The sequence below is a fragment of the Heterodontus francisci genome, chromosome 3 (assembly GCF_036365525.1).
Source record: "Heterodontus francisci isolate sHetFra1 chromosome 3, sHetFra1.hap1, whole genome shotgun sequence".
Classification (NCBI taxonomy): Eukaryota; Metazoa; Chordata; class Chondrichthyes; order Heterodontiformes; family Heterodontidae; genus Heterodontus; species Heterodontus francisci.
The window spans coordinates 142,735,776-142,761,841 of NC_090373.1; the positions used below are offsets into that span (position 1 = coordinate 142,735,776).

The following is a 26,066-nucleotide window of genomic DNA, read 5'->3' on the forward strand; positions in this document are numbered from 1 at the left end:
GAAGTACATCTGTTGCAACGTATGTTGGTTCGGTGGGCTTTGTTAATTCAGCCTCCAGCAATATCACCACAATGTACAAAATAATAATAGAGCAAATCAGGTCAGCACTGGATGACAACTGGCTGTAATTTAACCCTTTACATTTTGAGTAGCCTGTTGATACTCTGTTTAACCTGGCATGCAGATCCCCCCCCACCTGCCAAGAATTAGGCATATTAATGTTGTCATATGAACATTGATTTGAAAACTGTTGCTGAAGTGAAGAAAGGACTCGTTTTTAAAAATCCCCAGGCCCTTGGCTGGAAAAACATTTGAGTATTAACAGACAGTGCTTGTGGAGACAAAGGGGTTACTTCCCTTATCCAATTTACCCCACAATGGACTTTCAGCACCAGACATTGAAGGTGAGGAAGCTCAAATTTCAGGATGACTGCTGGGATGGCCGAATCCACAAACAGACGCGGTCAGACCAGCTGGTCACGTGACCAGCTTGCTTGGCAACCTAGTTTTTCTGAATTGTACAAACAGTTTGAACTCAGAGACTGCAGAATGCTCCTGGACTGAAGAAGACCTCTCCTGTCTGTCCGCTCCCATCTCTTTCTCACTGAACTCCAAATCCACTGAAGACACATGAACCCCAAGAGAGAAAAGTCTCCAACAGTGAACAAGGTTTAAGAAGAATACTGGGCCCCAACGAAAAGCAAGATCCACCTACAATCAAGGACTCTACAGTGAGCTTGAAGAACCATATCAAAAATCCTCTTCAGATATTGCCTTAAACTTTTCCACTTTATTTTTCTTCTGCTCTTTTCTGTCTCTATCTGCATGTGTGTATCACGTATGCATGTTAGCATGGTTTCATCGTGTATCCGTAGGCGTTAACCGAATTAGAGTTTAAGTTTAAGTTTAATAAAATTTCAACCTTTTTTCTTTAAACCTAAGAAAACCCAGTCGGGTAGTTTCTTTGCCTTATAATTGGAAGTTAGTGAACAAGGATTCACCAAGGGGGAGCTAAAAAGATGGTGTGTTTAAAAATTAAACCCTGTTACCGTAAGACCAGGTGAAGGCTGAGAGGGAACCCTAGACCTTGTTCTCACCTGGTCATATTTGTAGAGAAATAGTGTTGGGTTGATGGGATTGAAGGCCGATAAATCCCCAGGGCCTGATAATCTACATCCCAGAGTACTTAAGGAAGTGGCCCTAGAAATATTGGATGCATTGGTGGTCATCTTCCAAGATTCTATAGACTCTGGAAGAGTTCCTACAGAGTGGAGGGTAGGTAATGTAACCCCACTATTTAAAAAGGGAGGTAGAGAGAAAACGGAATTATAGACCAGTCAGCCTGACGTCGGTAGTGGAGAAAATTCTAGAGTCCATTATCAAAGATTTTATAGCAGAGCACTTGGAGAACAGTGGTAGAATCAAACAGAGTCAGCATGGATTTATGAAAGGGAAATCATGCTTGACAAATCTACAAGAATTCTTCGAGGATGTAACTCGTAGAGTTGATGTGGTTTATTTGGACTTTCAGAAGGCTTTTAAGAGATTAGCGTGTAAAATTAAAGCGCATGGGATTGGGGGTAGTGTATTGCGATGGATAGAAAATTGGTTGGCAGACAGGAACCAAACAGTAGGAATAAACGGGTCTTTTTCTGAATGGCAGGCAGCGACAACTGGGGTACCGCAGGGATCGGTGCTAGGACCCCAGCTATTCACAATATATATTAATGATTTAGATGAGGGAACTAAATGGAATATCTCCAAATTTGCAGATGTCACAAAACTGGGTGGGAGGATGAGTTGTGAGGAGGATGCAGAGAGGCTTCAGGGTGATTTGGACAAGTTGAGTGAGTGGGCTAATGCATGGCAGATGCAGTATAATGTGGATAAATGTGAGGTTGTCCACTTTGGTAGCAAAAACAGGAAGGCAGATCATTATCTGAATGGCCACAAACTGAGCGAGGGGAATATGCAGCGAGACCTGGGTGTTCTCATACACAAGTCGCTGAAGGTAAACATGCAGGTCCAACAGGCGGTAAAAAAGGCAATTGTTATGTTGGCCTTCATAGCGAGAGGATTCAAGTACACGAGCAGGGATGTCTTGCTGCAATTATACAGGGCCTTGGTGAGGCCACACCTGGAATATTGTGTGCCATTTTGGTCTCCTTATCTGAGGAAGGATGTTCTTGCTATAGAGGGAATGCAGCGAAGGTTTACCAGGCTGATTCCTGGGATGGCGGGACTGACGTACGAGGAGAGATTGAGCCGGTTAGGATTATATTCGCTGGAGTTCAGAAGAGTGAGGGGGGAATCTCATAGAAACCTATAAAATCCTAACGGGACTTGACAGGGTAGATGCAGGAAGGATGTTCCTGATGGTGGGGGAGTCCAGAACCAGGGGTCTAAGGATACGGGGTAAACCTTTCAGGACTGAGATGAGGAGAAATTACTTCACCCAGAGAGTGGTGAACCTGTCGAATTCGCTACCACAGAAAGCAGTTGAAGCCAAAACATTGTATGTTTTCAAGAAGGAGTTAGATATAGCTCTTTGTGCGAAAGGGATCAAAGTATATGGGGGGAAAGCAGGAACAGGTTACTGAGTTGGATGATCAGCCATGATCATAATGAATGGTGGAGCAGGCTCGAAGGGCCAAATGGCCTACTCCTGCTCCTATTTTCTATGTTTCTATAACAAACCTCATACATGAAGCCTCACCTCTTAGGTAAAGCACCCCAGCACAGCATCACAGCTTCCCTCTAAAACCAAGGTGAGATCAAGAATCACATCACATAAGGAATTGTCGGGAGTAGTTCATGTCCTATCCTCCATAACGAAGCCCACTGGTACATCAGTACACTATAGTACCTGCCTACCTTTATGGTAAAACTGAAGTAGCAGTGTGGTGGGGTAAGCTTGTGATGATGTATGAATCATACTTGACATTTCTGCTCGCAGCAAATTCCTCATTTTAATATGCTGACATTAACAGCTTCAGGAAACAAAAAAAAAAAATTACAATAAATAAATCAGACAGGGCAAAGCACCTTGGGCTGCTCCTGAATACCTTGTAGCGCCTGACAACAGATTCTTGGAGCAGAATGCTTTTAGTGGTCATGAATGGTGCAAGATGCCAATATGGAGAAAGGGGAGAAATATTACAATTTTTGAACATTGGCCAATGCAGCCACAGAAGTAATGCAGGCTGCGACAAACCTAAATCGGATGTAAATCCTTAGCTGGGAAGCATACTTATAGATTAAAGTGCACAACACTAACCATAATAATATACAAAGGGTATGAGTGGATCTAAATAATGTAATGATGAGACTCACAGCTGCTTAGAACTTAGATAACACTTCAGCTCAAAATATTTTATTGTTCTTGATACTACAGAGGATACACTTGTAGCAGGTAAGGTACGAACCAACCATGAGTTTAATGCGATTTATCATGCTGATAGCCTTGACCTGACTTGGTTTAAAAATGAGGGTATGTTGCTCCTTACTGAAGTTCACTGCTGGTTTACATTTTCCACCTCCTGCCCCACCCAAATCACTATGGTGGTGGTGTGCCCCTTATCACCAAATTGCACCCTTTCCTCTCTCTCTACTCATTTGAAACTTTCTCCTTTAAGCACCTCACCATATTTCACCACTTTTTCCCTTCCTTTAAAATTATTGTCTACTATCTCTCAAATCCCACCAAAGGTTTCTTCTAGAGATAGCTTTCTTCCCTTCTTCCCTTATGCTCTGTATTGAAGATTTCCTCATCCTTTGTGATTTCAATCTCTATCTAGGCTCCCCTTGCCCTCTTGCCTCTGAGTTCATTGCCCTAAACTCCTGCCTAAACCTTTTACTCCATATAAACTTTCCTACCCACATTCACAGCCATTCCCTCAACCTCATTAAGTCCTGTGACCTCTCCAATCTCATAGATTCGATCACTGATGAGCCACCTCCAACCACTTCCTTGTATCCCTCAGCATCCACATCAGCCCTATCCTCTTTCAACCCCATTTCATTCTGTATCCAACTTGGAAAAAGTTCTATCCTGGTACTTACAACTGTAATCTCAAACTCCCAACTCTCTAGCCTGTTGTCCTCTATTTGCCAGATACCGCTGCAGTTGTTGATTTTGATATGGCTAAGCACTCCGTCACCTTCACTTTTAATGCTCTAATCCCCAACAAAACCTTCAATTTCTTCCATCCATGTTTTCCCCCTACCATAGCTGTCATATTTGTTCCCTCCAGTCCAAGAGGTCCAAGCTTGAGTATATCAGCACAAAATTGGCTTCGCTATTCAAAGCCATATCTAGCTGCACCATATCAAGCTCTATCTGGCGTCATTGACATCTGCCTAAAATATGCAGTACTCTAGGATCATCCTGGAGGACAAAAATAGCTGCGAGCTCCTTTTCTACATTACCAACCATCTCATTAAATCCCTCTCTCTCTCTGCCCCTTTCACCCTCACCTCTAACATTGGCTCCTTAAACTTCAGCTTATCTAAAACTTTGTTGCCCAATTCCTGTCTCACTCGCCCACTGTTCCTGCCTTCACTGATCTGCATTGGCTTTCATTCCTGTAATGCCTCCGATTTAAAGTTTCTATCATTTAAAAAAAAATCTCTGCTACCTCACGCCTATCTCTGTAATCGTCTCCAGCACTAAAACTGTTCCCCCTCCCAAACTGTCCGTTCCTCTGAGTCCGACTTCGTCTCCCTTCAGCATTCCATTAATAGCCTTTAACCAGCTGGGCCCAACGCTCTGGAATTCCCTCTCTAATACCTTCTGCTTTTCCATCTCTTTCTCTTCCTAATATCTCCTATGAATCAGCCTTGGCTCACTTGGTAGCCCTCACATCTCTGAGTCAGGTGTTGCTGTAGCAAAAGTTTGAAGCATGCACCTACCTTTAATTCATCCATGTGTATCTTCTTTAATATCTCTATCTCTTTTTTCTTTTCCTGTTGGGCCTGAAGCAAAGCCTTTTTCACTGCCTCTTCTTTCTCCTTCTTGGTCTGGACGAGTGTTACACAAAAAAGAGTACCAGTTGTTAATTACTCTCTCCATCTCTTATGAAAAACCCTTTTCATTGGTTTTAAATTGTGTGGAATAGAGAACTTTGGCAACCATCATTAACTGTTCATACTCATCTGTCCTCAGTGGGTAAGAATCACCAGGTCTTGGCCATATTCTTAGACAGAGAGTGAAAGGTGGCTCAGCCATAAAGAACATCTCTTGTTGCCCAATTGTGGTGCAACATTGATAACAGCCAGGGTTAGTCTGTGGCTCCGATTACCTTACCTTTTGTCTGAAGGGGTAAGTCAGCAGCAGTGGACTGCAGCAGTTCAAGAAGGCAGCTCACCACCACCTTCTCAAGGGCAATTAGGGATGGGCAATAAATGCTGGCCTAGCCAACAAGCCCACATCCCCTGAAAGAATAAGAAGTATGGTAAGCTAAATGGCAAAGTGAAGACATAAACAATTTAATTAACAATAAGAAGTAAAAACAGGTCAAAATTATGACTTATAGGCAAAATCCATCCTTTGCATCCATCAGGAGAATCATTTTTCCCCAAAAAAGTCTGTTAATAGATTTACATAAAGAGGATACTTTAATTTACAGTGCTTTAGGGTTAGACAGGATATCTTTTTGATGCCAAAATAGGTGACAGAGATCGATTCTGCTATATCTTTTCTTGTTTTGCACCCCAGTTTAAGTTCTGGTCAGGACTTAAGGCAGGTCTAAAGTGCTCTATTTCAGTTTAATATTTTACTCCATTTAATTGATGCATTTAATGTATGTACGATTTCCTGCAATTCTCATTTGGATTGTGCTGGGTGTTGTGCTTGCCTGTACAAAATAGGGGGCCTGGCATATTCTGGACTAAGAAGAAAGCAGCATTTAGAGAGGAATTCGCTATGTTTGTAGAAGAATTTCAGCAAATGGAATTTCTCCAGCAATGTGTTGCGTGTTATTTTCAATGCTGATTTCTATCAGCTTATTTTTTTGACGTTTTGGCCAAGAATTTTGACTGATGCAATTTTATATGCTGCAAATATAATTTAGAAAATGGAATTCCTGTCTGTGTTATTTTGCAGGAGCAGGGAAATGACAAAAAGGTGTGTTAGGCAGGTCAGATTGACCTATCGATACTGAAGGGGTAGGTGAGCAAAAGTACAGACAGCAGTGGAGGAGGAATCTTCATTAGAATGCCCATTTTCTAAATTTTAACTGCAGCAACTAAAATGCTTCTTACCTGCAGGGTCAATTCTACAAGCAGAGGTGCATCTCCCTTTAAATGTTGCAGGACAACAGTCTTTACCAGATCTGCTTCACTAGGGAGGCGGTGACAGAGTTGAGCCGACTCCTAGAATTTGACCTCCACCATGAGGACAACACTGCCAGTGACAGTCAGTCACCACAGCCTTGTACTTTAAAAACCTGGTTTATTCTAACCTGCCACAGGAGACATCAGAATTATCAGTCAAACTGCAGTTAACAGATTCATCAAGCAGGAGACTGATGTGTTGTTTGCCATGGCAAAGAATTTCATCACAGATTGGGAGGCTATTCAATTTATTTTCTCATGAGTGAGTTCTCCAAAGTTTAGAAAGTCACTGAAGGCACCCATATGCTACTATCATAATGCACTATTGGGTCCTAATCTCCTCTGACAAAACTGCATACTATTCCAGGATCTTCGTGGAAGACAAAAATGGCTTTCATTTTCTTAAACTCCTCTCCCCTGCCACTTTCTTTGTCTTCTTTATCACTAAGATCGAGACCATCCATTCAGCTACCTCTGCTGCTTTCCTACCATCCCCGCTCCACCTGGTCAAATATCCCCTCAGGTTTCTCCTACCCTAACCTGATTTTCATATTTCTTGTCATGTGTACAAGAAGTGTGATAATGAAAAATTACGACTAAAACTGAAGAGTTATAAAAATTGACATTGTCTTTTTATAAAATGGACCTTTCTTTTAAAAAGTGAACATGGCTGCTAAGAATGGCTGCATGTGTATTAAAAACGGCCACACTGTCTGTTTAGAACAAAGGATGCCTAACTAGGTTGAGAGGTGTCAATTGAACCCATCAAGAGACACTTTTGAATTGAATGGGTTCTTCTGAAACAAAGAAGGTGTAGAGTAGCCACATCCTGGGCCATTGCTGGTCACTACAGGGAAGAAAACCCCTGTCTATTAGCAGAGGCGAGATGTAACAAATCTTTACCTTAAAAGGCAGCCCTAGAAAGAGAAAGAGAGACCCAGAAAGAAACATCACCAAACAGCTTTCCCAGCTAAGGGACTGGGAGAACATCCAGCAAGACAGAAGAGGTATGCCCTGCTGTAGAATTCTACATATGAACCCCAAGAGAGAAAAGTCTCCTACAGTGAACAAGGTTTAAGAAGAATACTGGGCCCCAACGAAAAGCAAGACCTACCTACAACCAAGGACCCTACAGCAAGCTCGAAGCACCGTAAAAAAACTCTCTTCAGAGATTGCCTCAAACCTCGCCATTTTATTTTTCTTCTCTTTTCTGTCTGTATGTGCATGTGCGTATCGTGTATGCATGCTAGCGTGGGGCGCGGCGTATATCCACAGGCGTTAACCGAATTAGAGTTTAAGTAAGTTTAATAAATTTCATTTTTTTTCTTTAAACCTAAGAAAATCTGGTGTGTTCATTTCTTTGCCTTATAATTGGAAAGCTGTGAACAAGGATTCACCAAAGGGGAGCTCAAAACACAGTGTGTTTAAAATTAAACCCTGTTACAATAAGACCAGATGAAGACAGTAAAAGACCCCTAGACACCTTTCTCACCTGGTCGTAACAGAATGCATGAGTGGATGCAGTTGCGACAATTTCAATTTAAGGTGTATTGATCAAAAAATAATTGATTTTCTGTTTTAAACCGACAAGAAAACCTGTCACGGTCTGTTTATTTGACAAATAAAACACAAAGCGGTTAAACCCTAATAAGAAAAAAAAACTTGCTGTAGTCAGGTGGGAGTTGAACAATGGGAACCACCCAAACCCCTCACCACCAGACAAACAAGGGATTTGAAAAATGGCAGGAAATTGACCGCCAGAATTGTGGAAAGGTAGACAAACAGGTTCTCTTGTATTCTTCTGTTTTTTTCTCTATGGTGCTGGAAACAAAAAAGATGGCCACATTTAATGCTAAAGAGTCTGTAGAGTAGGTTGGGATATCCCATGATAAGTTAAATGAATTAAGTACTGAAGATTTAACAAAGCTTAGCTACAGAGGTGGGAATTACTTTAAAACAAAAAGCAAAAAAAAAAACCTGAACTGGTGAAGAGTCTAGCTAACCATTTTAAACTTACCCCTGAATTAGAAAGAAGAAAGCATGGAATCCAAGTCTGAAAAGGAATGTCTAGCTAGAATCTAGTTGCAGATAAAAAGCGAAGAAATACAATTGTAATTGAAAAGAGAGGAGATGCAGTTTCAAAAGTAAAGGGAAGAGAGGGTTTCAGAAGGAAAAAGAGGAAAGAGAGCTGCAGTTCAAAAGAGAGGTGATGCAATTCTAGAAGGTGAAAGAGGATAGAGAGACAAAACAGTTTGAGCTAGAAAGGCTATGAGAACAAGATTAAAATGCCACCAGCCACTCAAATCTTATCCCCAATTCAAAGCAACTCTTTGATGTGCTGAGACACTCAAGACTAATGCCAAAATTTAATGAGGAGGAGGTTGAGTCATATTTTATCTTATTTGTGAAAATAGCTACCAGGTTAAAATGGCCAAAAGAATTTTGGCCTCTCCTCTTACAAGGCGAGTTCGTGGGTAGGGCTCATGAAACTTTTTCCCTGTTATCAGAAGAGAGTTCCTCTGACTATGAACAAACTAAAACTGCAATTCTAAATGCATATGAGCTATAGATAGAAATTCAAACACACCTGGAAAAACGTGGAATTCAAAAGAATGGTTTTTGATTACTGGATACGATCTCTCAAGCTAAAACCCTCATCCGAAAATTTGAAAGAAATGATGTTGCTGGAAAAATTTAACAATAGCATCCCAGTTAGTAGAAGGACCCACACTGATGGACATAGAGTTACAGGAGTAAGAGAAGCAGGAAAAATGGCTGATGATTATGAAGTGATTCACAAATCCCTAACTCAGAATATTTTTGGGCCTAGTAGCTCTTACAAGCTAGGGAGAGATAGCAGGGAAGCAGAGGAAGAAGAAATGGGCTCAAACGAAAAGGAGAGTAGGGAAGGAAAACCAGATCAGTCTCCAACTTTTAAAAAAAGGAACCCAGGTGATAAACTAGTAGGGGTCCACCTGACATGTTTCCAGTGTGGCAAATCTGGGCATGTCCAGGCAAACTGTTGGTATTCCAAAAAAACAACAGGAGGCACTGCAGTCAAGCCCGCGTCCGTAGCTATGAAAGTGGTAAGCATGTGTTATGACATCATTCAAGAACAGAACACATACCAGACTTTTTTACAAAAAGGAAAAATAACTCTTTTTGTATCTCAGGCACCAGGCAAGAAGATAAGCATCCTCAGGGATACTGGTTGTTTTCAAACCCTGCTGCAGCCAAATTTACAGAAAAGCAGAACAAATAGTACAAGATTGGTAAAGCAGCTTATTAGCAAAGACTTAAAGGTTCCCTTAGTTAAAGTTTACCTGCAGGATAAGTTAGTCACTGGTGTAGTGATAGTCAGGATCATTCCAAGCTTACCCATGCAGGGGATTGACCTATTGCTGGGTAATGACTTGGCAGGAAGCACAGTGTTGTATCCAGAGTGTCCAGAACAGTCCACGGAAACTGGAGTAATGGAGGGGGACAAACAAGACTCTGCACAGCTGCAGAGGGCTGAGAAAGTCCCAAAAATCACACAAGGGGCGTTGGAGCCAGTGAAATTTAAAAAGGCCAAGACAGAGCGAGAAAAATTTAAAAAGACCAAGATGGAGCCATGAAAATTTAAAGGAGCTAAGATAAAAGCAGCAAAGGTTGAAGGAAAAGCACCAGAAATATGGTTAGTTGAAACTGTTTTCTCAAAGATTTAATTAGGGACAGGGAAAGTTCCCAAACAGGCAAGCCAATCCTGAGAGAGATGCCTCACCTCGTTGAAGTGTCATAGGGCAATGCCGTGGAAGCTGGACAACCACCTGCGAGCATTAGTATCCCAGTGGAGATGGGGTAGATTAGGGAAAAACCTATCCCTGAAGTAAAAGGAAAATGGAAGGTAAAATACCCCAAAGTAAGCACCTTTCTTGTGAAAATCACAAGAAAACAAAAGTGAAGTCAGTATGTATGCACTTACTGAAGAATCAAACAATCAGGTTCCAAATCAAAACCTAATCAAACCCAATAATTTAGATTCAGAACTCAGTAAGAACAAGGGGCAGGCGGAAATCCTAGACGCCTCACAGGGGCTAAAAAAACAATTTATCACCCACTATCACCCTAGAGATAAGAACTATCTAGCTATATAAGAACTAATTGCCAGAACCTGAACTGTTGAAGCCACATAGTGTGGAAGCCACAGTTAAGGGGTTGAAGCTTTTATAGACTGGGAAAGTTGTAAGGAATCCAGAACAATGCTGTAACAGAAATTTGCATACTACAAGCTTCATCAACAACCACATGCTTAATTTGATTAGCATTCCCAAGGTACTACAAGCTGATGCTAGAGAAACTACAACCCCATTTGACAACATGTGACCAAAAGAAATTCAATTTTTAATGGTACCTCATCCAAAGGAAGGATGATGAAAAAAATTAAACTTGAACAAAAAATAGCTGTTACAGGCAATGCCAGCTGTAGCAGTTGTAAAATTGAGGTGTGTATGAATGTGTGCAGTGGTGTGACCCTTTATCTTCTTTCTTTCTAAAAAAAAACATAAACATGAAATCCAAAGAATTTTTAAATCCTTTTTGGGGGAAATGTCATGCATACAAGAAGTGTGATGATGAAAAATTACAGACTAACACTGAAGAGTTATAAAAATTGACTTTGTCTTTTAAAAATGCACCTTTCTTTTAAAAAGTGATCAATGCTGCTAAAAATAGCTGCATGTGTATTCAAACATGGCCATGCTCCCTCTTTAGAGCAAAGAATGCCTAACTAGTTTGAAAGGTATCAATTAAACCCATCAAGAGACCCTATTGAATTGAATGGGTTCTTCTGAAATAAAGAAGTTGCGAAGGAGCCACATCCTGGGCCATTGTTGGTCACTACAGAGAAGAAAATACCTCTCTCTCAGCAGAGGCGAGATGAACAAATTTTTACCTTAAAAGGCAGCCCTAGAGAGAGAGAGACTCAGAAAGAAACATTAACGAACAGCTTTTCCAGCTAAGAGGCTGGGAGAACATCCAGCAAACCAGAAGAGATGCACCCTACTGTAGAATTCTACATCTGTATTTACATAGCAGTGAATTAGAAGTGATCCACTGCCTTCATCTGAACTTTCAATCAAGAACGAATCTACAAACACCTCAGGCCTGCAACCAATGAGAACTCGACTTCTGAGAGAATTCAACAGTTTTACCGTGACCCCCAAAACCTATACCCACTTACAACCACTTACCCCTTTCCCTCTCTATCTTTCTCTTGTGTGCGTGTGTGTGTGCGCGCGGGCGCGTGAGTGAATGCATGAATGGATGCGGTTGCGACAATTTTGGGTTAAGGCGTATTGATCAATAAATAATTGATTTCCTGTTTTAAACCTACAAGAAAGTCTCTCGCTGTCTGTTTATTTGACAAATAAAACACAAAGAGGTTAAACCCTAACAACAACAAAAACTTGTTGCGATCAGGTGGGAGTTGAACAGTGGGGACCATCCAAACCCCTCACTACATGGCTGTAACATTCTCTGGTTTCTTTTCTATCCCTCTCCATGCTCTTTCCAAGCTCATCTTGTCCATGAGGCTCATCTCCTGCTCTCTCAATCCTGTTCTCAACAAACTGCTGACAACCCAACTTCATTTCCTGGCTACATGTTAGCTGATACTGTTAATAGTTCATGCTCCTTGGGTACTGTTCCTTCCCCTTCAAATATGCTATTATCACCCTCTTCTCAAATGACCCATGGCCCCTTCGTCCTTGCAAACTACCACCCCATTTCCAAACTCTCTTTCTTCTCCGAAGTCCTTGAATGTGCTGTCACTTCCCAAATCTATGGCCACCTTTCCCACAACTCCATGTTTGAATCCCTCCTATCAGGTTTTCACCCCTGCTACAGTACTGAAATGGTTCTTATCAAAGTCACAAATGACATCCTACGTGACTGTGACAAAGGGAAACTATTCTTTCGGATCCTTCTCAAACTGTTTGCAGCCTTTGCCACGGTTGACCACACTATCCTCATCTGTTGCTCAGCTGGGTGGGACTGCCCTGGCCTGGTTCCATTCTTATCTATCCAGTCGTATCCAGAGAATCTCTTTCAATGGCTTCTCTTCCCGCTCCAAACCATTACCTCTGGAGTTCTCCAAGGATCTATCCTTACCCCGTCCTATTTCTCATCTTCTGCCCTTTGGCAACATCATCTGAAAATACAACATTAGGCTCTATATGTAAACCGATGATACCCAGCTCTACCTCATCACCATTTCTCTTGAACCTTCCACAGCCTGATTTGTCACTCTGCTTATCTGACATCTAATTTTGAGTGAACAAAAATTTGCTCCAATTAAATGTTGGGAAGATTGAATGTTGGGAAGGTCTTAGGTCTCCACCACAAACTCTATTGATTCCATCCACCTCCCTGACCACTATCTGAGACTGTACCAGACCATTTGCAACTTTAGTCTCCCATTTGACCCTGAGCTGAACTTTTGACCGCATATCCATTCCACCACCAAAACCACCTGCTTGCACTTTCATAAGAGTCCATCTCTACCCCTGTATCAGTCTATTTGCTGCTGAAATTCTCAGCCATGCATTTGTTACCTCTGGACTTGAGTAATCCACTGCTCTCCAGGCTGGCCTCCCATCTTGCACCCTCTATAAACCTGAGCTCCTCCAATTCTGCTGCCCATATCCTAACTCACATCAAGTCCTGTTCTTCTATCACCCCTATGCTTGCTGATCTGCATTGGCTTCTGGTCCAGCAACACCTCAATTTTAAAATTCTCATTGTTGTTTTCAAATCCCCCCATGGCCTTGCCCCTCATATCTCTATATTCTCCTTCAGCCCTACAACGCTCCGAGATCTCTGTGCTCCTCCAATTCTGGCCTCTTGCACATTCTTGATTTTAAATCTCTATCATTGGCAGCCACGTCTTCAGTTACTTAGGCCCTAAACTCTGGAATTCCCTCCCTAACCATCTCCACTTCTTTACCTCTCTCACTTCCATTAAGATAATCCTTAAAACCTACCCTTTTGGCCAAGCTTTTGGTCACCTATCCTAATATTTCCTTAAGTAGTTTGGTGTTAAATTCTGTTTGCAACAGTCCTTAAAGTGCCTTTGGGACATTGTACTATGTTAAAGGTGCTATATGGATGTAAGTCTGTAAGTTGTTGTTGTTGTTCTATAAGCTCCTCCACTCAGTTTCTGAGCATCCATGAATCACAAAGCCTTCTCCTACATCAACAGACAGGTCACCTGTGACAACATCATGCATGTAAGTATCTGCTTCCAATGCAAGCAGTCACACTACCTTGATTTTAAGGAAATCCACTTTTTATTTCATGGAGCAAGAAGACTTTAAGGATGAATCCTAGGAAACCTAAGGTGCCGTCATCAGCCCTGGCTCCTAATATCTGGGAGACTCCCATAGACAGCAGCAGAATGCTGATACAATGAAAGCCATGCAACCCAAGGATCATACTCAAACAAACTATAGACATTATAGCATGCCAATGTATCTTTTTAGATTTAGTTGAAGAGCGTACAATTTAAACTGTGTGTAGGGCAATTTGTAGGGGCCACAAATTGCATTACGATGTTGCCAAAAAAAAATTTATTCTCTGTGTCCATACCACAGAGCAACATTGCCATTGACAACTGTACTATCTTGATCAATGTAGAAATGTGTGGTAAGACTGTATTTACACAAAGTAAAGCTACATTAAAGTAAGGAATGTGTGAATACTTCTTTCAAATATAAATAGAGTCATAGAGAGATACAGCACTGAAACAGGCCCTTCGGCCCACCGAGTCTGTGCCTACCAACAACCACCCATTTATACTAATCCAACATTAATCCCATATTCCCTACCACATCCTCGCCATTCTCCTACCTACACTAGGGGTAATTTACAATGGCCAATTTACCTATCAACCTGCAAATCTTTGGCTGTGGGAGGAAACCGGAGTACCTGGTGGAAACCCACGCGGTCACATGGAGAACTTGCAAACTCTGCACAGGCAGTACCCAGAACCAAACCCAGGTCTCTGGAGCTGTGAGGCTGCGGTGCTAACCACCGCACCACCGTGCCACCCTGCACATGGCAAAACTTTGAAATGAAGGGGTCCATGTAGTAATCAGTCAAGTATTCAGTTAGCCCTTTATGAAGCCTTCAGATGTGCAACGACAGCATAATCAGATAACACTTCGCTCAACACTACATATAGAAACATACATACACATTGATTTTACTGGAATACTATTCCCCATTGGCATGTTCCCCAACTGGTCAATCTTTATATCTGTGCCTAAGTTGTGATTGGCAGCAGTTTAATTGACCATGGCAGGGAAATGAAGGGTGAACGGTGAACATTGATATTAAGCCTAATCCTCCCTCACCAATGACAATATAGGCCCACCTGCCTGAGGTAAGCTAAAGCAGCTCAGAACAAAGATCAAACCTGGAAACTTTCTGGTCTATTTGTCTCACTTACTCACTGCCATTACCCACTAGGTGGACCTCTTTACATATTATTTTAAGATTATTACTGACTCATATGCTTATCTTATATACAGAAAATTGATAAAGATCTATCACATAAATCTATTGTTAAAGAATATTCTTTCAATTAGATCCAATTTCTTTCTCCCCTCTTTTTCTTCTCTTGTAAGTGTCAAATCTCAAATACTAAATCTGTGCTAAGTTTCATGCCCAGAATTGATTTCTGGTGATTTTGACTGGAATATGGGTGTTGGGTGAGGATGGAATTGGGCTCAACTGTGATGCCTCTCCTGTTGGAATAGCTCAACAGTACTCTTGTTTCACAGTTGAGCTCAAAAGCCAAGCTCAAACATAAATAATGGGCATTTGGTTAAAGTATTAGAGATTGACCAGTGCTAATACTTTCAGAAAAAGAGGGAATGGGAGAAAATTGGGGATTGAAAATGATGTAACTTTTATACCCAATATAAAATGGCTGCTCTTGTTTCCTCCACAGTCTGCCTCTGTTCATTATTAGCATCTTGCATGTATTGTTCATGAATCTGTGATCCCAGTTCTGTAGTTGTAGAGAAACAATATTTTAATTTATGAATCTATGAAATTACATTAGATGTGAGTATAAAACATATTTATGAAGCAAAGGTAAACAAGATGTTGTTTGTGCCGAATGTTAGTCTGCATTAGCAAAATAGAATGCAAAGCATACACACACTGTTGCTTGTCAAAGTCAAATTACATCTTGTATGATTCTGGTTACAATATTATTAAAAAGGGACAAACATGTTGGAGTTCACAAACTTATTTTCAAGGTTAATGTAAACATTCCGGTTTATTTTACAATTAATGTTATTTTTCAAATGCTTTGCCATGCATCATTGCCTTATTCCGTTACGAAGATTCAGAAAAATTAAGGTTTTTTTTCACTAAAACAGAGAAGGTTAAGGATGGGACAGTAGAAATTTGTTAGGTTACAAAAGGTTTTGAGAGGTGAAATAGTGAAAGATTGTTTTCACTGGTTTCTGAATCGAGAAACAGGGAACTACAGGCCAATTAGCCCAACATCAATCATTGGGAAAATGCTGGAATCTATTATGAAGGAAGTCTTAACAATGCACTTAGAAAAGCACAGAATGATTAAAACAAATCAACATGGTTTTACCAAAAGGAAATCGTGTTTGACAAATGTATTAGAGTTTTTTTGAGAATGTAACTAGTAGGGTCGATAAAGGGGAACCAGAAGGTGTAGTATACCTGGATTTCCAAAAGGCATTTGATAAGATGCCACACAAAAGGTTAATACAAAAGATAAGGGCTCATGGAGTTGGATTAATATATTAGCATGGATAGAGGATTGGTTAACCAACAGGAAGCAACGGGTAGGCATAAACGGGGCATTTTCAAGTTGGCAGGCAGTGCATAGTGGAGTGTTGCAAGGATCAGTGCTGGGGCCTCAGCTATTTACAGTGTATATTAATAACACAGATGAAGAGACAGAGAGTAATGTATCTAAGTTTGCTGATGATACAAAGGTAGGTGGAAAGGTAAGCTGTGGGAAGGATACAGAGAGGCTGCAAAGAGATATAGACAGGTTAAGTGAGTGGGCAATAAGATGGAAGATGGAGTATAATGTAGGGAAGTGCGAAGTTATTCACTTTGGTTGTAAGAATAGAAAAGCAGAATAATTTTTAAAAGGTGTGAAACTTGTAAATGTTGATGTTCAAAGACACTTGGGTGTGCTTGTACAAGGAACACAGAAAGTTAGCATGCAGGTACAGCTACCAATTTGGAAGGCAAATGACAAGTTGGCCTTTAATGCAAGGGGATTGGAGTACAAGAATAAGGAAGTCCTGCTATAATTATACAGCGTTTTGGTAAGACCACATCTGGAGTACTGTGTGCAGTTTTGGTCTCCATATTTAAGAAAGGATATACTTGCATTGGAGGTTGTACAGTGACGGTTCACTAAACTGATCCCTGGGATGAAGGGATTGTTCTATGAAGATAGGCTGAGTAAATTGGGCCTATATTCTCTGGAGTTTAGAAGAATGAGAGACGATCTCATTGAAACATATAAGATTCTGAAGGGGCTGGATAGGGTAGACACTGAGAGATTGTTTCCCCTGGTTGGGGAATCTAAAAATGGGGGCACAGTCCCAGGATAAGGGACAGATCATTTAGGACTGAGATAAGGAGAGATAACTTCACTCAAAAGATTGTGAGTCTTTGGAATTCTCTACCCCAGAGGGTTGTGGATGCTTCATCGTTTTACACATTTAAGGCTGGTTTAGACAGATTTTTGGTCTCTCAAGGAGTCAAGTGATATGGCGAACGGGCAGGAAAGTGAAATTGAAGCCGAAGATTGGCCATGATCGTATTGAACAGTGGAGCAGGCTTGATGGGCCACATGGTCTAATCCTGCTCCTATTTCTTGTGCTCTTGTGTTGTGATAATGGGAGGAGATTAAGGATTGTCAGTAGAAAAATGAAGGGAAAGTCAAACAGAGGGTTATCAAAACATAGGCCGGTATAAATTCACCCTGGATGGTAAGTGCAAAGTGGGAAATAGTGAATTAGCCACGCATTTGGCACTTTGTATGATTTTCTTTACCACTTTTGGCAATAAAAAAGAAAATCGGAGATGGTGGTGCAAAATGGATGACTGATTTACTGCTACCCGTTCTGTGCTACTATCCAAGACATATTTATACCCAGAATGTTTTACCACAAGCAGTGGAAATTGGACAACTACGACCAAAGGAAGAATGCAAATGGATACAGGGAAAGGGCAGAGTAATCAGTTTAAAGTAGATAGTGCCTGTTGAAGAGATAACATAGGCACAATGGGATGAATGACCTCCTTCTGTGCTGTAATATCTATGATTATATGAATTATGTTCATTGAGCTACAACTAAAAAGTATGTCAAATGATTAAAGTCAATTTCAAATTTGACAGCTACAAGCACCATAATGCAACTGGTTTTGATATATATTTTAAAAACTGTTAATTATACCAGAATTTATAACGCTTCTTTGCCCTTCCCAAAAGGCCTCTTTGTGAGGGTGCCAGAGACCAGGCCTGTTAAATCAGATAAAATGGTATATCGCAGACTGTTATGATAAAGGGCTGCTTCAGATTTTGAATTTATATGTTATATTTGAATTTGAAGAAAAGTATTATTGATACACCAATAAAATGTCACAACAGTGGAATAAAATTCTACAGAAGTTATTCGAAGGCCACATAAAATCTACGGGTCAAGCACACTTGAGCATGTTTTGATTATGACATCATAAAAAAGATGCACTTACAAGAGAAAGGAACAGAACAGAATATGACTACTTCTGAGCGTAGGAAGGATGAGCTCTGAGCAAAAATTAAAGATATTGAAGATTTTATAAAGAAGGCAGTTAAAAATGACCTTTTCAAATGGTGTAAAATATGACATGGTATAAAGTAAATCTAGATTGTTTCTTCAAAGTTTCTCAAGAAAGTGAGACCAGATGACATAAATGGAAATTATTGATAAACTTAGAACAGATATCTCAAGAAACTTTGCTCAAACCATGATAAATGTTTAGAATAATCTACCAAGCAAGGTAATGGGAAACAAAAACATTATTCAAAACACATGCCAAGGTGCGAGAAATAGTATACTGGAGGGATGATTTTTGGTGAAGTGAATTAACTCTTGCCACTTCTGATTATTTTCATGTTGTTAAAACAAAATATAAATCTAACAAATTACAGTAATGTGCCAGTTTCAATGTAGTCAGTATCACCCACTGTGCTTACGACATTTAGCGTACAACATAACACATATTAAATAATACCACTGTTTTCCTTTTAACCTCATTACAATAGGTATTTCTCTACTGCGAGGCAGTGAAATCAACACATCCATGGAATATATTATCATATCCTCCAGTAATAATTAAAATAGGATGAATTCAGGTTTGATTCATGTGGAGAAAATTTGGCTATAGAAAGTTTGAAGAATGCAATGACAATGAAGGTTTAGAAATAATTAAAGAACGTGGTGTGAAAGTCACTTTCTTCATTTGCGAGTTACTCTTACAGATGATGTAGGAAGCCCATGATGCAAGACAGTAGCTTATATGCATGAACAATAAAAATGACAACTTGCAATTGCATAGTGACTTTAAGGGAAGAAATATTTCCTGGAATTTCACAAATAGATGTAAGGAAAATAGACACTGAATGTGAAAGTTAGAGGGGGCCGACCTGAAGCTTGACTGAAGAGATGGATGCCTAGGAGGTTTCTAAAGATGAAGAGAAAGTGGATTGGTGAAGAGTTAAAGATGGAGTTCCATAGAGGAGGATTGAAGCGGCAACATGCTCTGTCACAGAAAGTAAAGCAAAGGGAGAGAGATGCAATAAAGGCCAGAGTTACGAAACAGAGTGTTTGAGAGATGGTAAAGGATTGGAGGAGATATGGTGTGGCCAAACTATGGGCAGATTTATGGACAAGGACAAAGATTTTAAATGTGATCTGTTAGGGGATTAGATCATCCAGCATGACAGTGATAGCTGAGTGGATATTAGTGCAGACTATCTAGGCTGACTGACAGGACATCAACAAGGAGATTATTACAGTAGTCATTTATGGAGGTGATGAAGATATGAATAAGGGTTTCAGAATAGACAGGGCTGAAGTAGGGGGAGTTGTGGACAATCTTTTGGAGCACAAAGTAAGCAATATTGCTGGATAGGAAGTGGGATTTAAACATCAGCTCTGGCTTGAATCGGATGCCAAGATTTCTGATTGCATGTTTCAGCCCGAGAGTGACTAAAGAGCGGGATAAAATTAATGGCGAGGGAACAGAGTTTGTGGTGGAATACTCCAATGTTCACAGCATTGAGTTGGATGAAGTTGTGGCTTATCAGCCTTTATGCTGGATAGGCAGTCTGACAGCATGGTGGCATTGGAGAGGTCAAGAAGAGTGATGGACAGATAGAGCTCAGTATCAGAGCTCAGTGTACATGGGCTACCTGACTTTGTGCCTGCAGGCAATATCACCACGGGCAGCAAGTACTTAGAAAGAGGAATGCATTGGATCAGAGAACAATTTGAAATCTTGCATGGTAAAAACAAGGGGTAAAATGTCCCTTCAAAATCTGACCCAAATAGGGGAAAATTCATCTGAGCCACTGGTCAGTGCTTAAATCACGTAATTGTCAAAAATGGTCCTGGGCAGGATGTGAAAAATGCATTTAAATATGACAGGCGTAAGTATAATCAATGAGAAAAATAATATTTAACTGGTAAACAGTGTAATCTACTGTGGTATTTATTATTATGCATATATATGAATTGATTTGTACACGTGATGTACAATCATGACATGTAATGGTCCTATCAGTTAGTTATAGTTAGTATCCTTTGCCTTACACCATGATTATCTGACTGGCATATTCGCGATGTAAATAAAGTGAAGGAGCTTGTGAACTTCCCAGTTTCTGATGAATCCAGGACTTTTCAAGGAATGAATGGTGTTCACCCACTTTGGAAAAAAGATGGGAGATCTGCTCACACAACCTGCGTTTACCTTTTTGCTGAGCCAGCCCTGCAGGAGCTTCTGTTGCACAACCGCAAATGCCGATACTTGTTTGGGATGCCAGCATTTGCGAGACTGCACGGTGAAATCCTGGGATCACACTGCGGATCCAGCACTGGAAAAGTCCTACTTGAGCCACCCGCCTGGAGCAGCGGGCAACACAATGGGGCCACTGCACATCATAAAGCTCAACTTCAACTCTGCAGCTCCTCCCTCCCCCACTGTCCCCAAATAACCATTACACAGAGCCCTGGAGAATTGCAGCTTCAAGCCCTAACTGACTCTAAATATAGACAGGTTCTCACCGAGAATACACTTGTGAGTTTTTTGTTGAATCAGCGCATGGGTAGGTTCCTTATACCAAGTGGGCAGTCCTGGGGTTCCTCCATCTGGTGTCACCAGCAGCGACTTTCTGGATTTGATATTGAAACACCAAGTGTCCATCAGAGCTCAGATTTTTTAAAAAAGTAAATAAAGGGGTCGGGGGACGACGATCTTCCAATTAACGCGGTCTTGTCCAACTTTACAGATGGGATAACTGTGCAGGATGCGAAGCAAAAGTTCATCTCAGCTCGGTGTACTGTATGTTGACATACGGTGCATGTGAACAGGAGACATTCAGCTGGGTCATGGTTACCAAGGAAACGGGTCCAGGTTTAAAGTCCAGCATTTGTCACAGTGACGCTGGACATTAACAAATGAAGGTAGAGAGAGAGAGAGAGAGGGGAAAAGTGCAAGTGAGAGAAGTAAGGGAGAGAGAGTGTGTGAATGAGAGAGAGTGGGATAGGGAGAGAGAATGACAGGGAGGGGGACGCAGAGAGGGAAGAGAGGAAGGGTGGAAGAGAGAGAGAGGTAAGAAGAGACAGAGAGGGGAAGGGAAGGGAGAGAGAGGGGGCAGAGGGGAGGGAAGGAGGGAGGTGGAGAAAGAGGGAGGTGAAGAAAGAGGGAGGGGAGAGAGGATGGGGTAGGGGAGGGAAAGAGGGAAGGAGGGGGTGCAAGAGAGGGATTGAGGTTGAGGGGTAGGGGGAGGGAGGGAATAGCGTAAGAAATAGGAACAGGAGTAGTTCATACACCCCTCGAGCCTGCTCCCTCTTTCAATAAGATCATGGTTGAATTTCTATGTTGACTCCATTTTCCTGCCCTTTTCCCATGTCCCTTAGTGCCCAAAAATCTATCAATCTCAGTGTTGAATATACTCAGAGACCAAGCATCCACAGCCCGCTTGGATATAGAATTGTGAAGATTCACAACCCTTTGAGTTAAGAAATTTCTCCTCTTGTCAGTCCTAAATGCCTGACCCTTTATCCTGAGACTATGCCACAATGTTCTAGACTCTGCAGCCAGGTGAAACAGCCTCTCAGCATCTACCCTGTAAAGTCCTCTAAAATTTTAAATGTTTCAATAAGGTCACCTTTCATTCGTCTAAACTCCTGAGAATACAGTCCATTCTACACAATCTCTACTCATATGCCAGCTCTCTCATCCTAGGAATCAGTCTAGTAAACCTTTGCTGTACCCTCCTCCTTAGGAAAGACCAAAACTGCACACAGTCTTCCATGTGTGGTCTCACTAAAGCCTTATATAATTGCAGCAAAGCTTCCTTAAAGTTATAGTCCAATCCCTTTGTGATAAAGGCAAACAGACCATTTGTTTTCCTAATTGCTTGCTGTACCTGAATGTTATCTTTCTGTGATTCATGTACAAGGACACCCAGGTTGCTCGAAATAGCATTTCCCAGTCTCTGACCATTTATAACATCATCTGCTTTTTTCTTTTCCCCATCTGCTCCCTTCTTGTCCAATCAACCTGTCGATTTTGCTTTGCAGCCTCTTTACATCCTCCTCAAACTTACTTACCTACCTGGTTTTGTATCATCAGCAAATTTGGATACATTACTCTCAGTCCCCTCAGTTAACCATTACTACAGGTTGTAAATAGTTGAGGCCCAAGTACTGATCCTTGCGGCAGTCCACCAGTTACACCCTGCTATCCTGAAAATGACCCGTTTATTGCTACTCTCTGTTTTTTGTCCATTAGCCAAAATCTCAATCCCTGCTAATATATTACCACCAATTCCGTGAGCCCTAATCTTGTGTAACACCTCTTGTGAGGCACCTTATTGTAAATCTGCAGAAAATCCAAATACACTACATTCTCTGGTTCCCTCTTATTTTCCTTGCCAGTTAAACCCTCAAAAAACTTGAGTAGATTTGTCAAGGAGGATTTCCCTTTCAAAAAACTGTGTTGACTCTGCGAGGAAGGGAGGGAGTGAGAGAGATGGAAGGAGGGAGGAGAAGCTAGAGCAGGAATGATCACCATCTGTGATGTTTGGAAATTACCCAACTGGCTTATGTCAGGCCCATTGTTGCAGGTGATGTATTTTCCATAAAGTACCAGAATGCCATTCTTTGTAATAACAGAAAATGCTGGAAACACACAGAAGGTCAGGATGTGCCTCTGGAGGAACAGAATTAATGAAACATTAACTGTGTTTCTCTCTCCATGGACGTTTCCTGACCTGCTGAGTGTTTACAACATTTTCTGTTTGATTTAATTTCAGATATCCAGCATCAGCAATGTTCTACATTTTCCCCTTCTTTATATGAATGTAACTTTTAAAAATAGTTAACATTTTTACTCCCTCTAGTGGCCATTGCTTGCATGGTTTCACTTTTCTCCAGATTACATAGGATTACATTTGATATTTGTCTTAAAACATTCAGTTTGAAGCTTCGTACTGGTGCATATATTTTATGCAGATATGAACACATCTGTTTTCAGCTTAATGGGTAAAAATACCAATGTTTGTGTCAGAGCCAAACAGACCAGAAAGACTGCAGATTGAAGCCCTGCTTTGCATTGAATCAGCTGAGATGGGCCCACTGGATGGGTCTGGTGCTCTCATTGTATTAATAGTACCCGTTGGAGGCAGCTCTGCAGATGCTCAAATACTCTTGCCATCAAAGGCAACAAAAGCCTCCTCTAGCAACTTTTCATGTAGTGCCTCCGATTGCAAGTGTAGGCAGCGGCAATGATAAACAAATTGTGCCACTTGGATGCAAAGCCCAGCAATTTGGTGCAGGCACAGGGATAGTGATCTCTCACATCTCCTTGTCATGTCAGGGATGGTCTCGGTCAGATCCTCAACTTTACAGTCACTGCACACTGTGCTTCTTCTGATTGTTATTGCTTAATAACTGCAATATTTTTCAGGGTGATTTCAGTACCAATCAGAAATGACAACAATAGCTGAGCCATTTTCAGTAAAAGAATGAACAATTTGCATTTATATAGCATCTTGTCACATTTTAAGGGCGCCTAAGGAACTTTAATGCATTTTCGAACTGCAGTTATCATTACATAGGCAAATGTAGTCAACAACTTGGGCAAAGCAAGGTCCCACAACCAGCAAATTAATAGTTGGATAATTTGTTTCCCTTTGATGTTAAAGGAGGAATTTTGGCCTCTGATATGTCTTCCTTTTTCCTCAACAGAGGATTCTCTTCCACTGTGGTTGACAGGGCCCTCGATCGTGTCCAACCCATTTCCCGGACTTCTGCCTTCACCCGTTCTCCTCACTCCCAGAACCGTGACAGTGTTCCCCTTGTCCTCACTTTCCACCCCACCAGCATTCACAAAGAGTCATAGAGTTATACAGCACAGAAACAGGCCCTTTGGCCCATCGTATCTGTGCCAGCCATCAAGCACCTATCTATTCTAATCCCATTTTCCAGCACCTGGCCCGCAGCTTTGTATGCTATGGCGTTTCAAGTGCTCATCTAAATATCTCTTAAATGTTGTGAGGGTTCCTGCCTCTACCACCTCTTCAGGTAGTGTGTTCCAGATTCCAACCACCCTCTGGGTGAAAAAGATTTCCCTCAAATCCCCTCTAAACCTCCTGCACCTTATCTTAAATCTATGCCCCCTGGTTATTGACCCCTCCACTAAAGGAAAAAGTTTCTTCCTATCTATCCTGTCAATGCCTCTCATAATTTTGTATACCTCAATCATGTCCCCCCTCAGCCTTCTCTGCTCTAAGGAAAACAACCCTAGCCTATCCAGCCTCTCTTCATAGCTGAAATGTTCCAGCCCAGGCAACATCCTGGTGAATCTCCTCTGCACCCTCTCCAGTGCAATCACATCCTTCCTATAGTGTGGTGACCAGAACTGTACACAGTACTCCAGCTGTGGCCTAACTAGAGTTTTATACAGCTCCATCATAACCTCCCTGCTCTTATATTCTATGCCTCGGCTAATAAAGGCAAGTATCCCATATACCTTCATAACCACCTTATCTACCTGTACTGCTGCCTTCCGTGATCTATGGACAAGTACACCAAGGTCCCCTTGACACTCTGTACTTCCTAGAGTCCTACTATCCATTGTATATTCTCTTGCTTTGTTAGTCCTTCCAAAATGCATTACCTCACACTTCTCAGGATTAAATTCCATTTGCCACTGCTCTGCCCATCTTACCATCCCACCTATATCATCCTGTAATCTAAGGCTTTCCTCCTCACTATTTATGACACCACCAATTTTCGTGTCATCTGTGAACATACTGATCATACCTCCTATATTCATGTCTAAATCATTAATGTACACTACAAACAGCAAGGGTCCCAGCACCGATCCCTGAGGTACACCACTGGTCACAGGCTTCCAATTGCAAAAACAGCCCTCGACCCTCACCCTCTGCCTCCTGCCGCTAAGCCAATTTTGGATCCAATTTGCCAAATTGCCCTGGATCCCATGGGCTCTTACCTTCTTAACAAATCTCCCAAGAGAGACCTTATCAAAAGCCTTACTGAAGTCCATGTGGACTACATCAACTGCCTTACCCTCATCTACACATCTAGTCACTTCCTCGAAAAATTCAATCAAGTTTGTTCGATATGATCTTCCCCTGACAAAGCCATGCTGACTATCCCTGATTAACCCCTGCCTCTTCAATTGGCGATTAATCCTGTCCATCAGAATTTTTTCTGATAGTTTCCCTACCACTGATGTTAGACTCACTGGCCTGTAATTACCTGGCTTATCCCTGATACCCTTCTGGAATAATGGTATCACATTTGCTGTCCTCCAAAGGATCATCCTGTGCCATTTCCGCCACCTCCAGCGTGATGCCACCACATCTTCCCCTCCCCTCCCCTGTCAGCATTCCGAAGGGACTGTTCCCTCTGCAACACCCTGGTCCACTCCTCCATCACCACCAACATCTCGTCCCTTTCCCACGGCACCTTCCCATGCAATCTCAGGAGGTGTAATACCTGCCCTTTTACCTCCTCTCTCCTCACCATCCAAGGTCCTAAACACTCCTTCCAGGTGAAACAGTGATTTACTAGTACTTCTTTCAATCTAGTATATTGTATTCACTGCTCACAATGCTGCCGCCTCTACTTTTGGGAGACCAAATGCAGATTGGATGACCGTCTGAAAGCATGACCCCCTGCTTCCGGTTGCTTGCCATTTTAATTCACCACTCTACTCTCACACTCACATTTCTGTCCTTAACCTGCTGCAGTGTTCTAGTGAACATCAATGCAAGCTCGAGGAGCAGCACCTTATCTTTCGATTAGGGACTCTGCAGCCCCCTGGACTCAACATTGAGTTCAACAACTTCAGGCCATGACCGTAATTTAGATTTTTTTTTTTAC

The 26,066-nt window shown here is 41.5% G+C and overlaps 1 protein-coding gene across 1 annotated transcript in view; it reads right to left on the reverse strand.

The window, feature by feature from the left end:
* The window catches only part of LOC137362213 (uncharacterized protein C6orf163-like), a 45,407-nt gene extending 24,360 nt beyond the window's left edge, over window positions 1-21,047 (reverse strand). The window contains exons 1-3 of the mRNA XM_068026667.1: window positions 20,712-21,047; window positions 15,291-15,385; window positions 4,912-5,019 (exon numbers count right to left, since the gene is read on the reverse strand). Of these exons, the coding sequence (XP_067882768.1) occupies window positions 4,912-5,019; window positions 15,291-15,385; window positions 20,712-20,850 (342 nt within the window). The 5' untranslated portion in view covers window positions 20,851-21,047. The remainder of the gene's footprint in view (window positions 1-4,911; window positions 5,020-15,290; window positions 15,386-20,711) is intronic.
* Window positions 21,048-26,066: the final 5,019 nt, after the last annotated feature.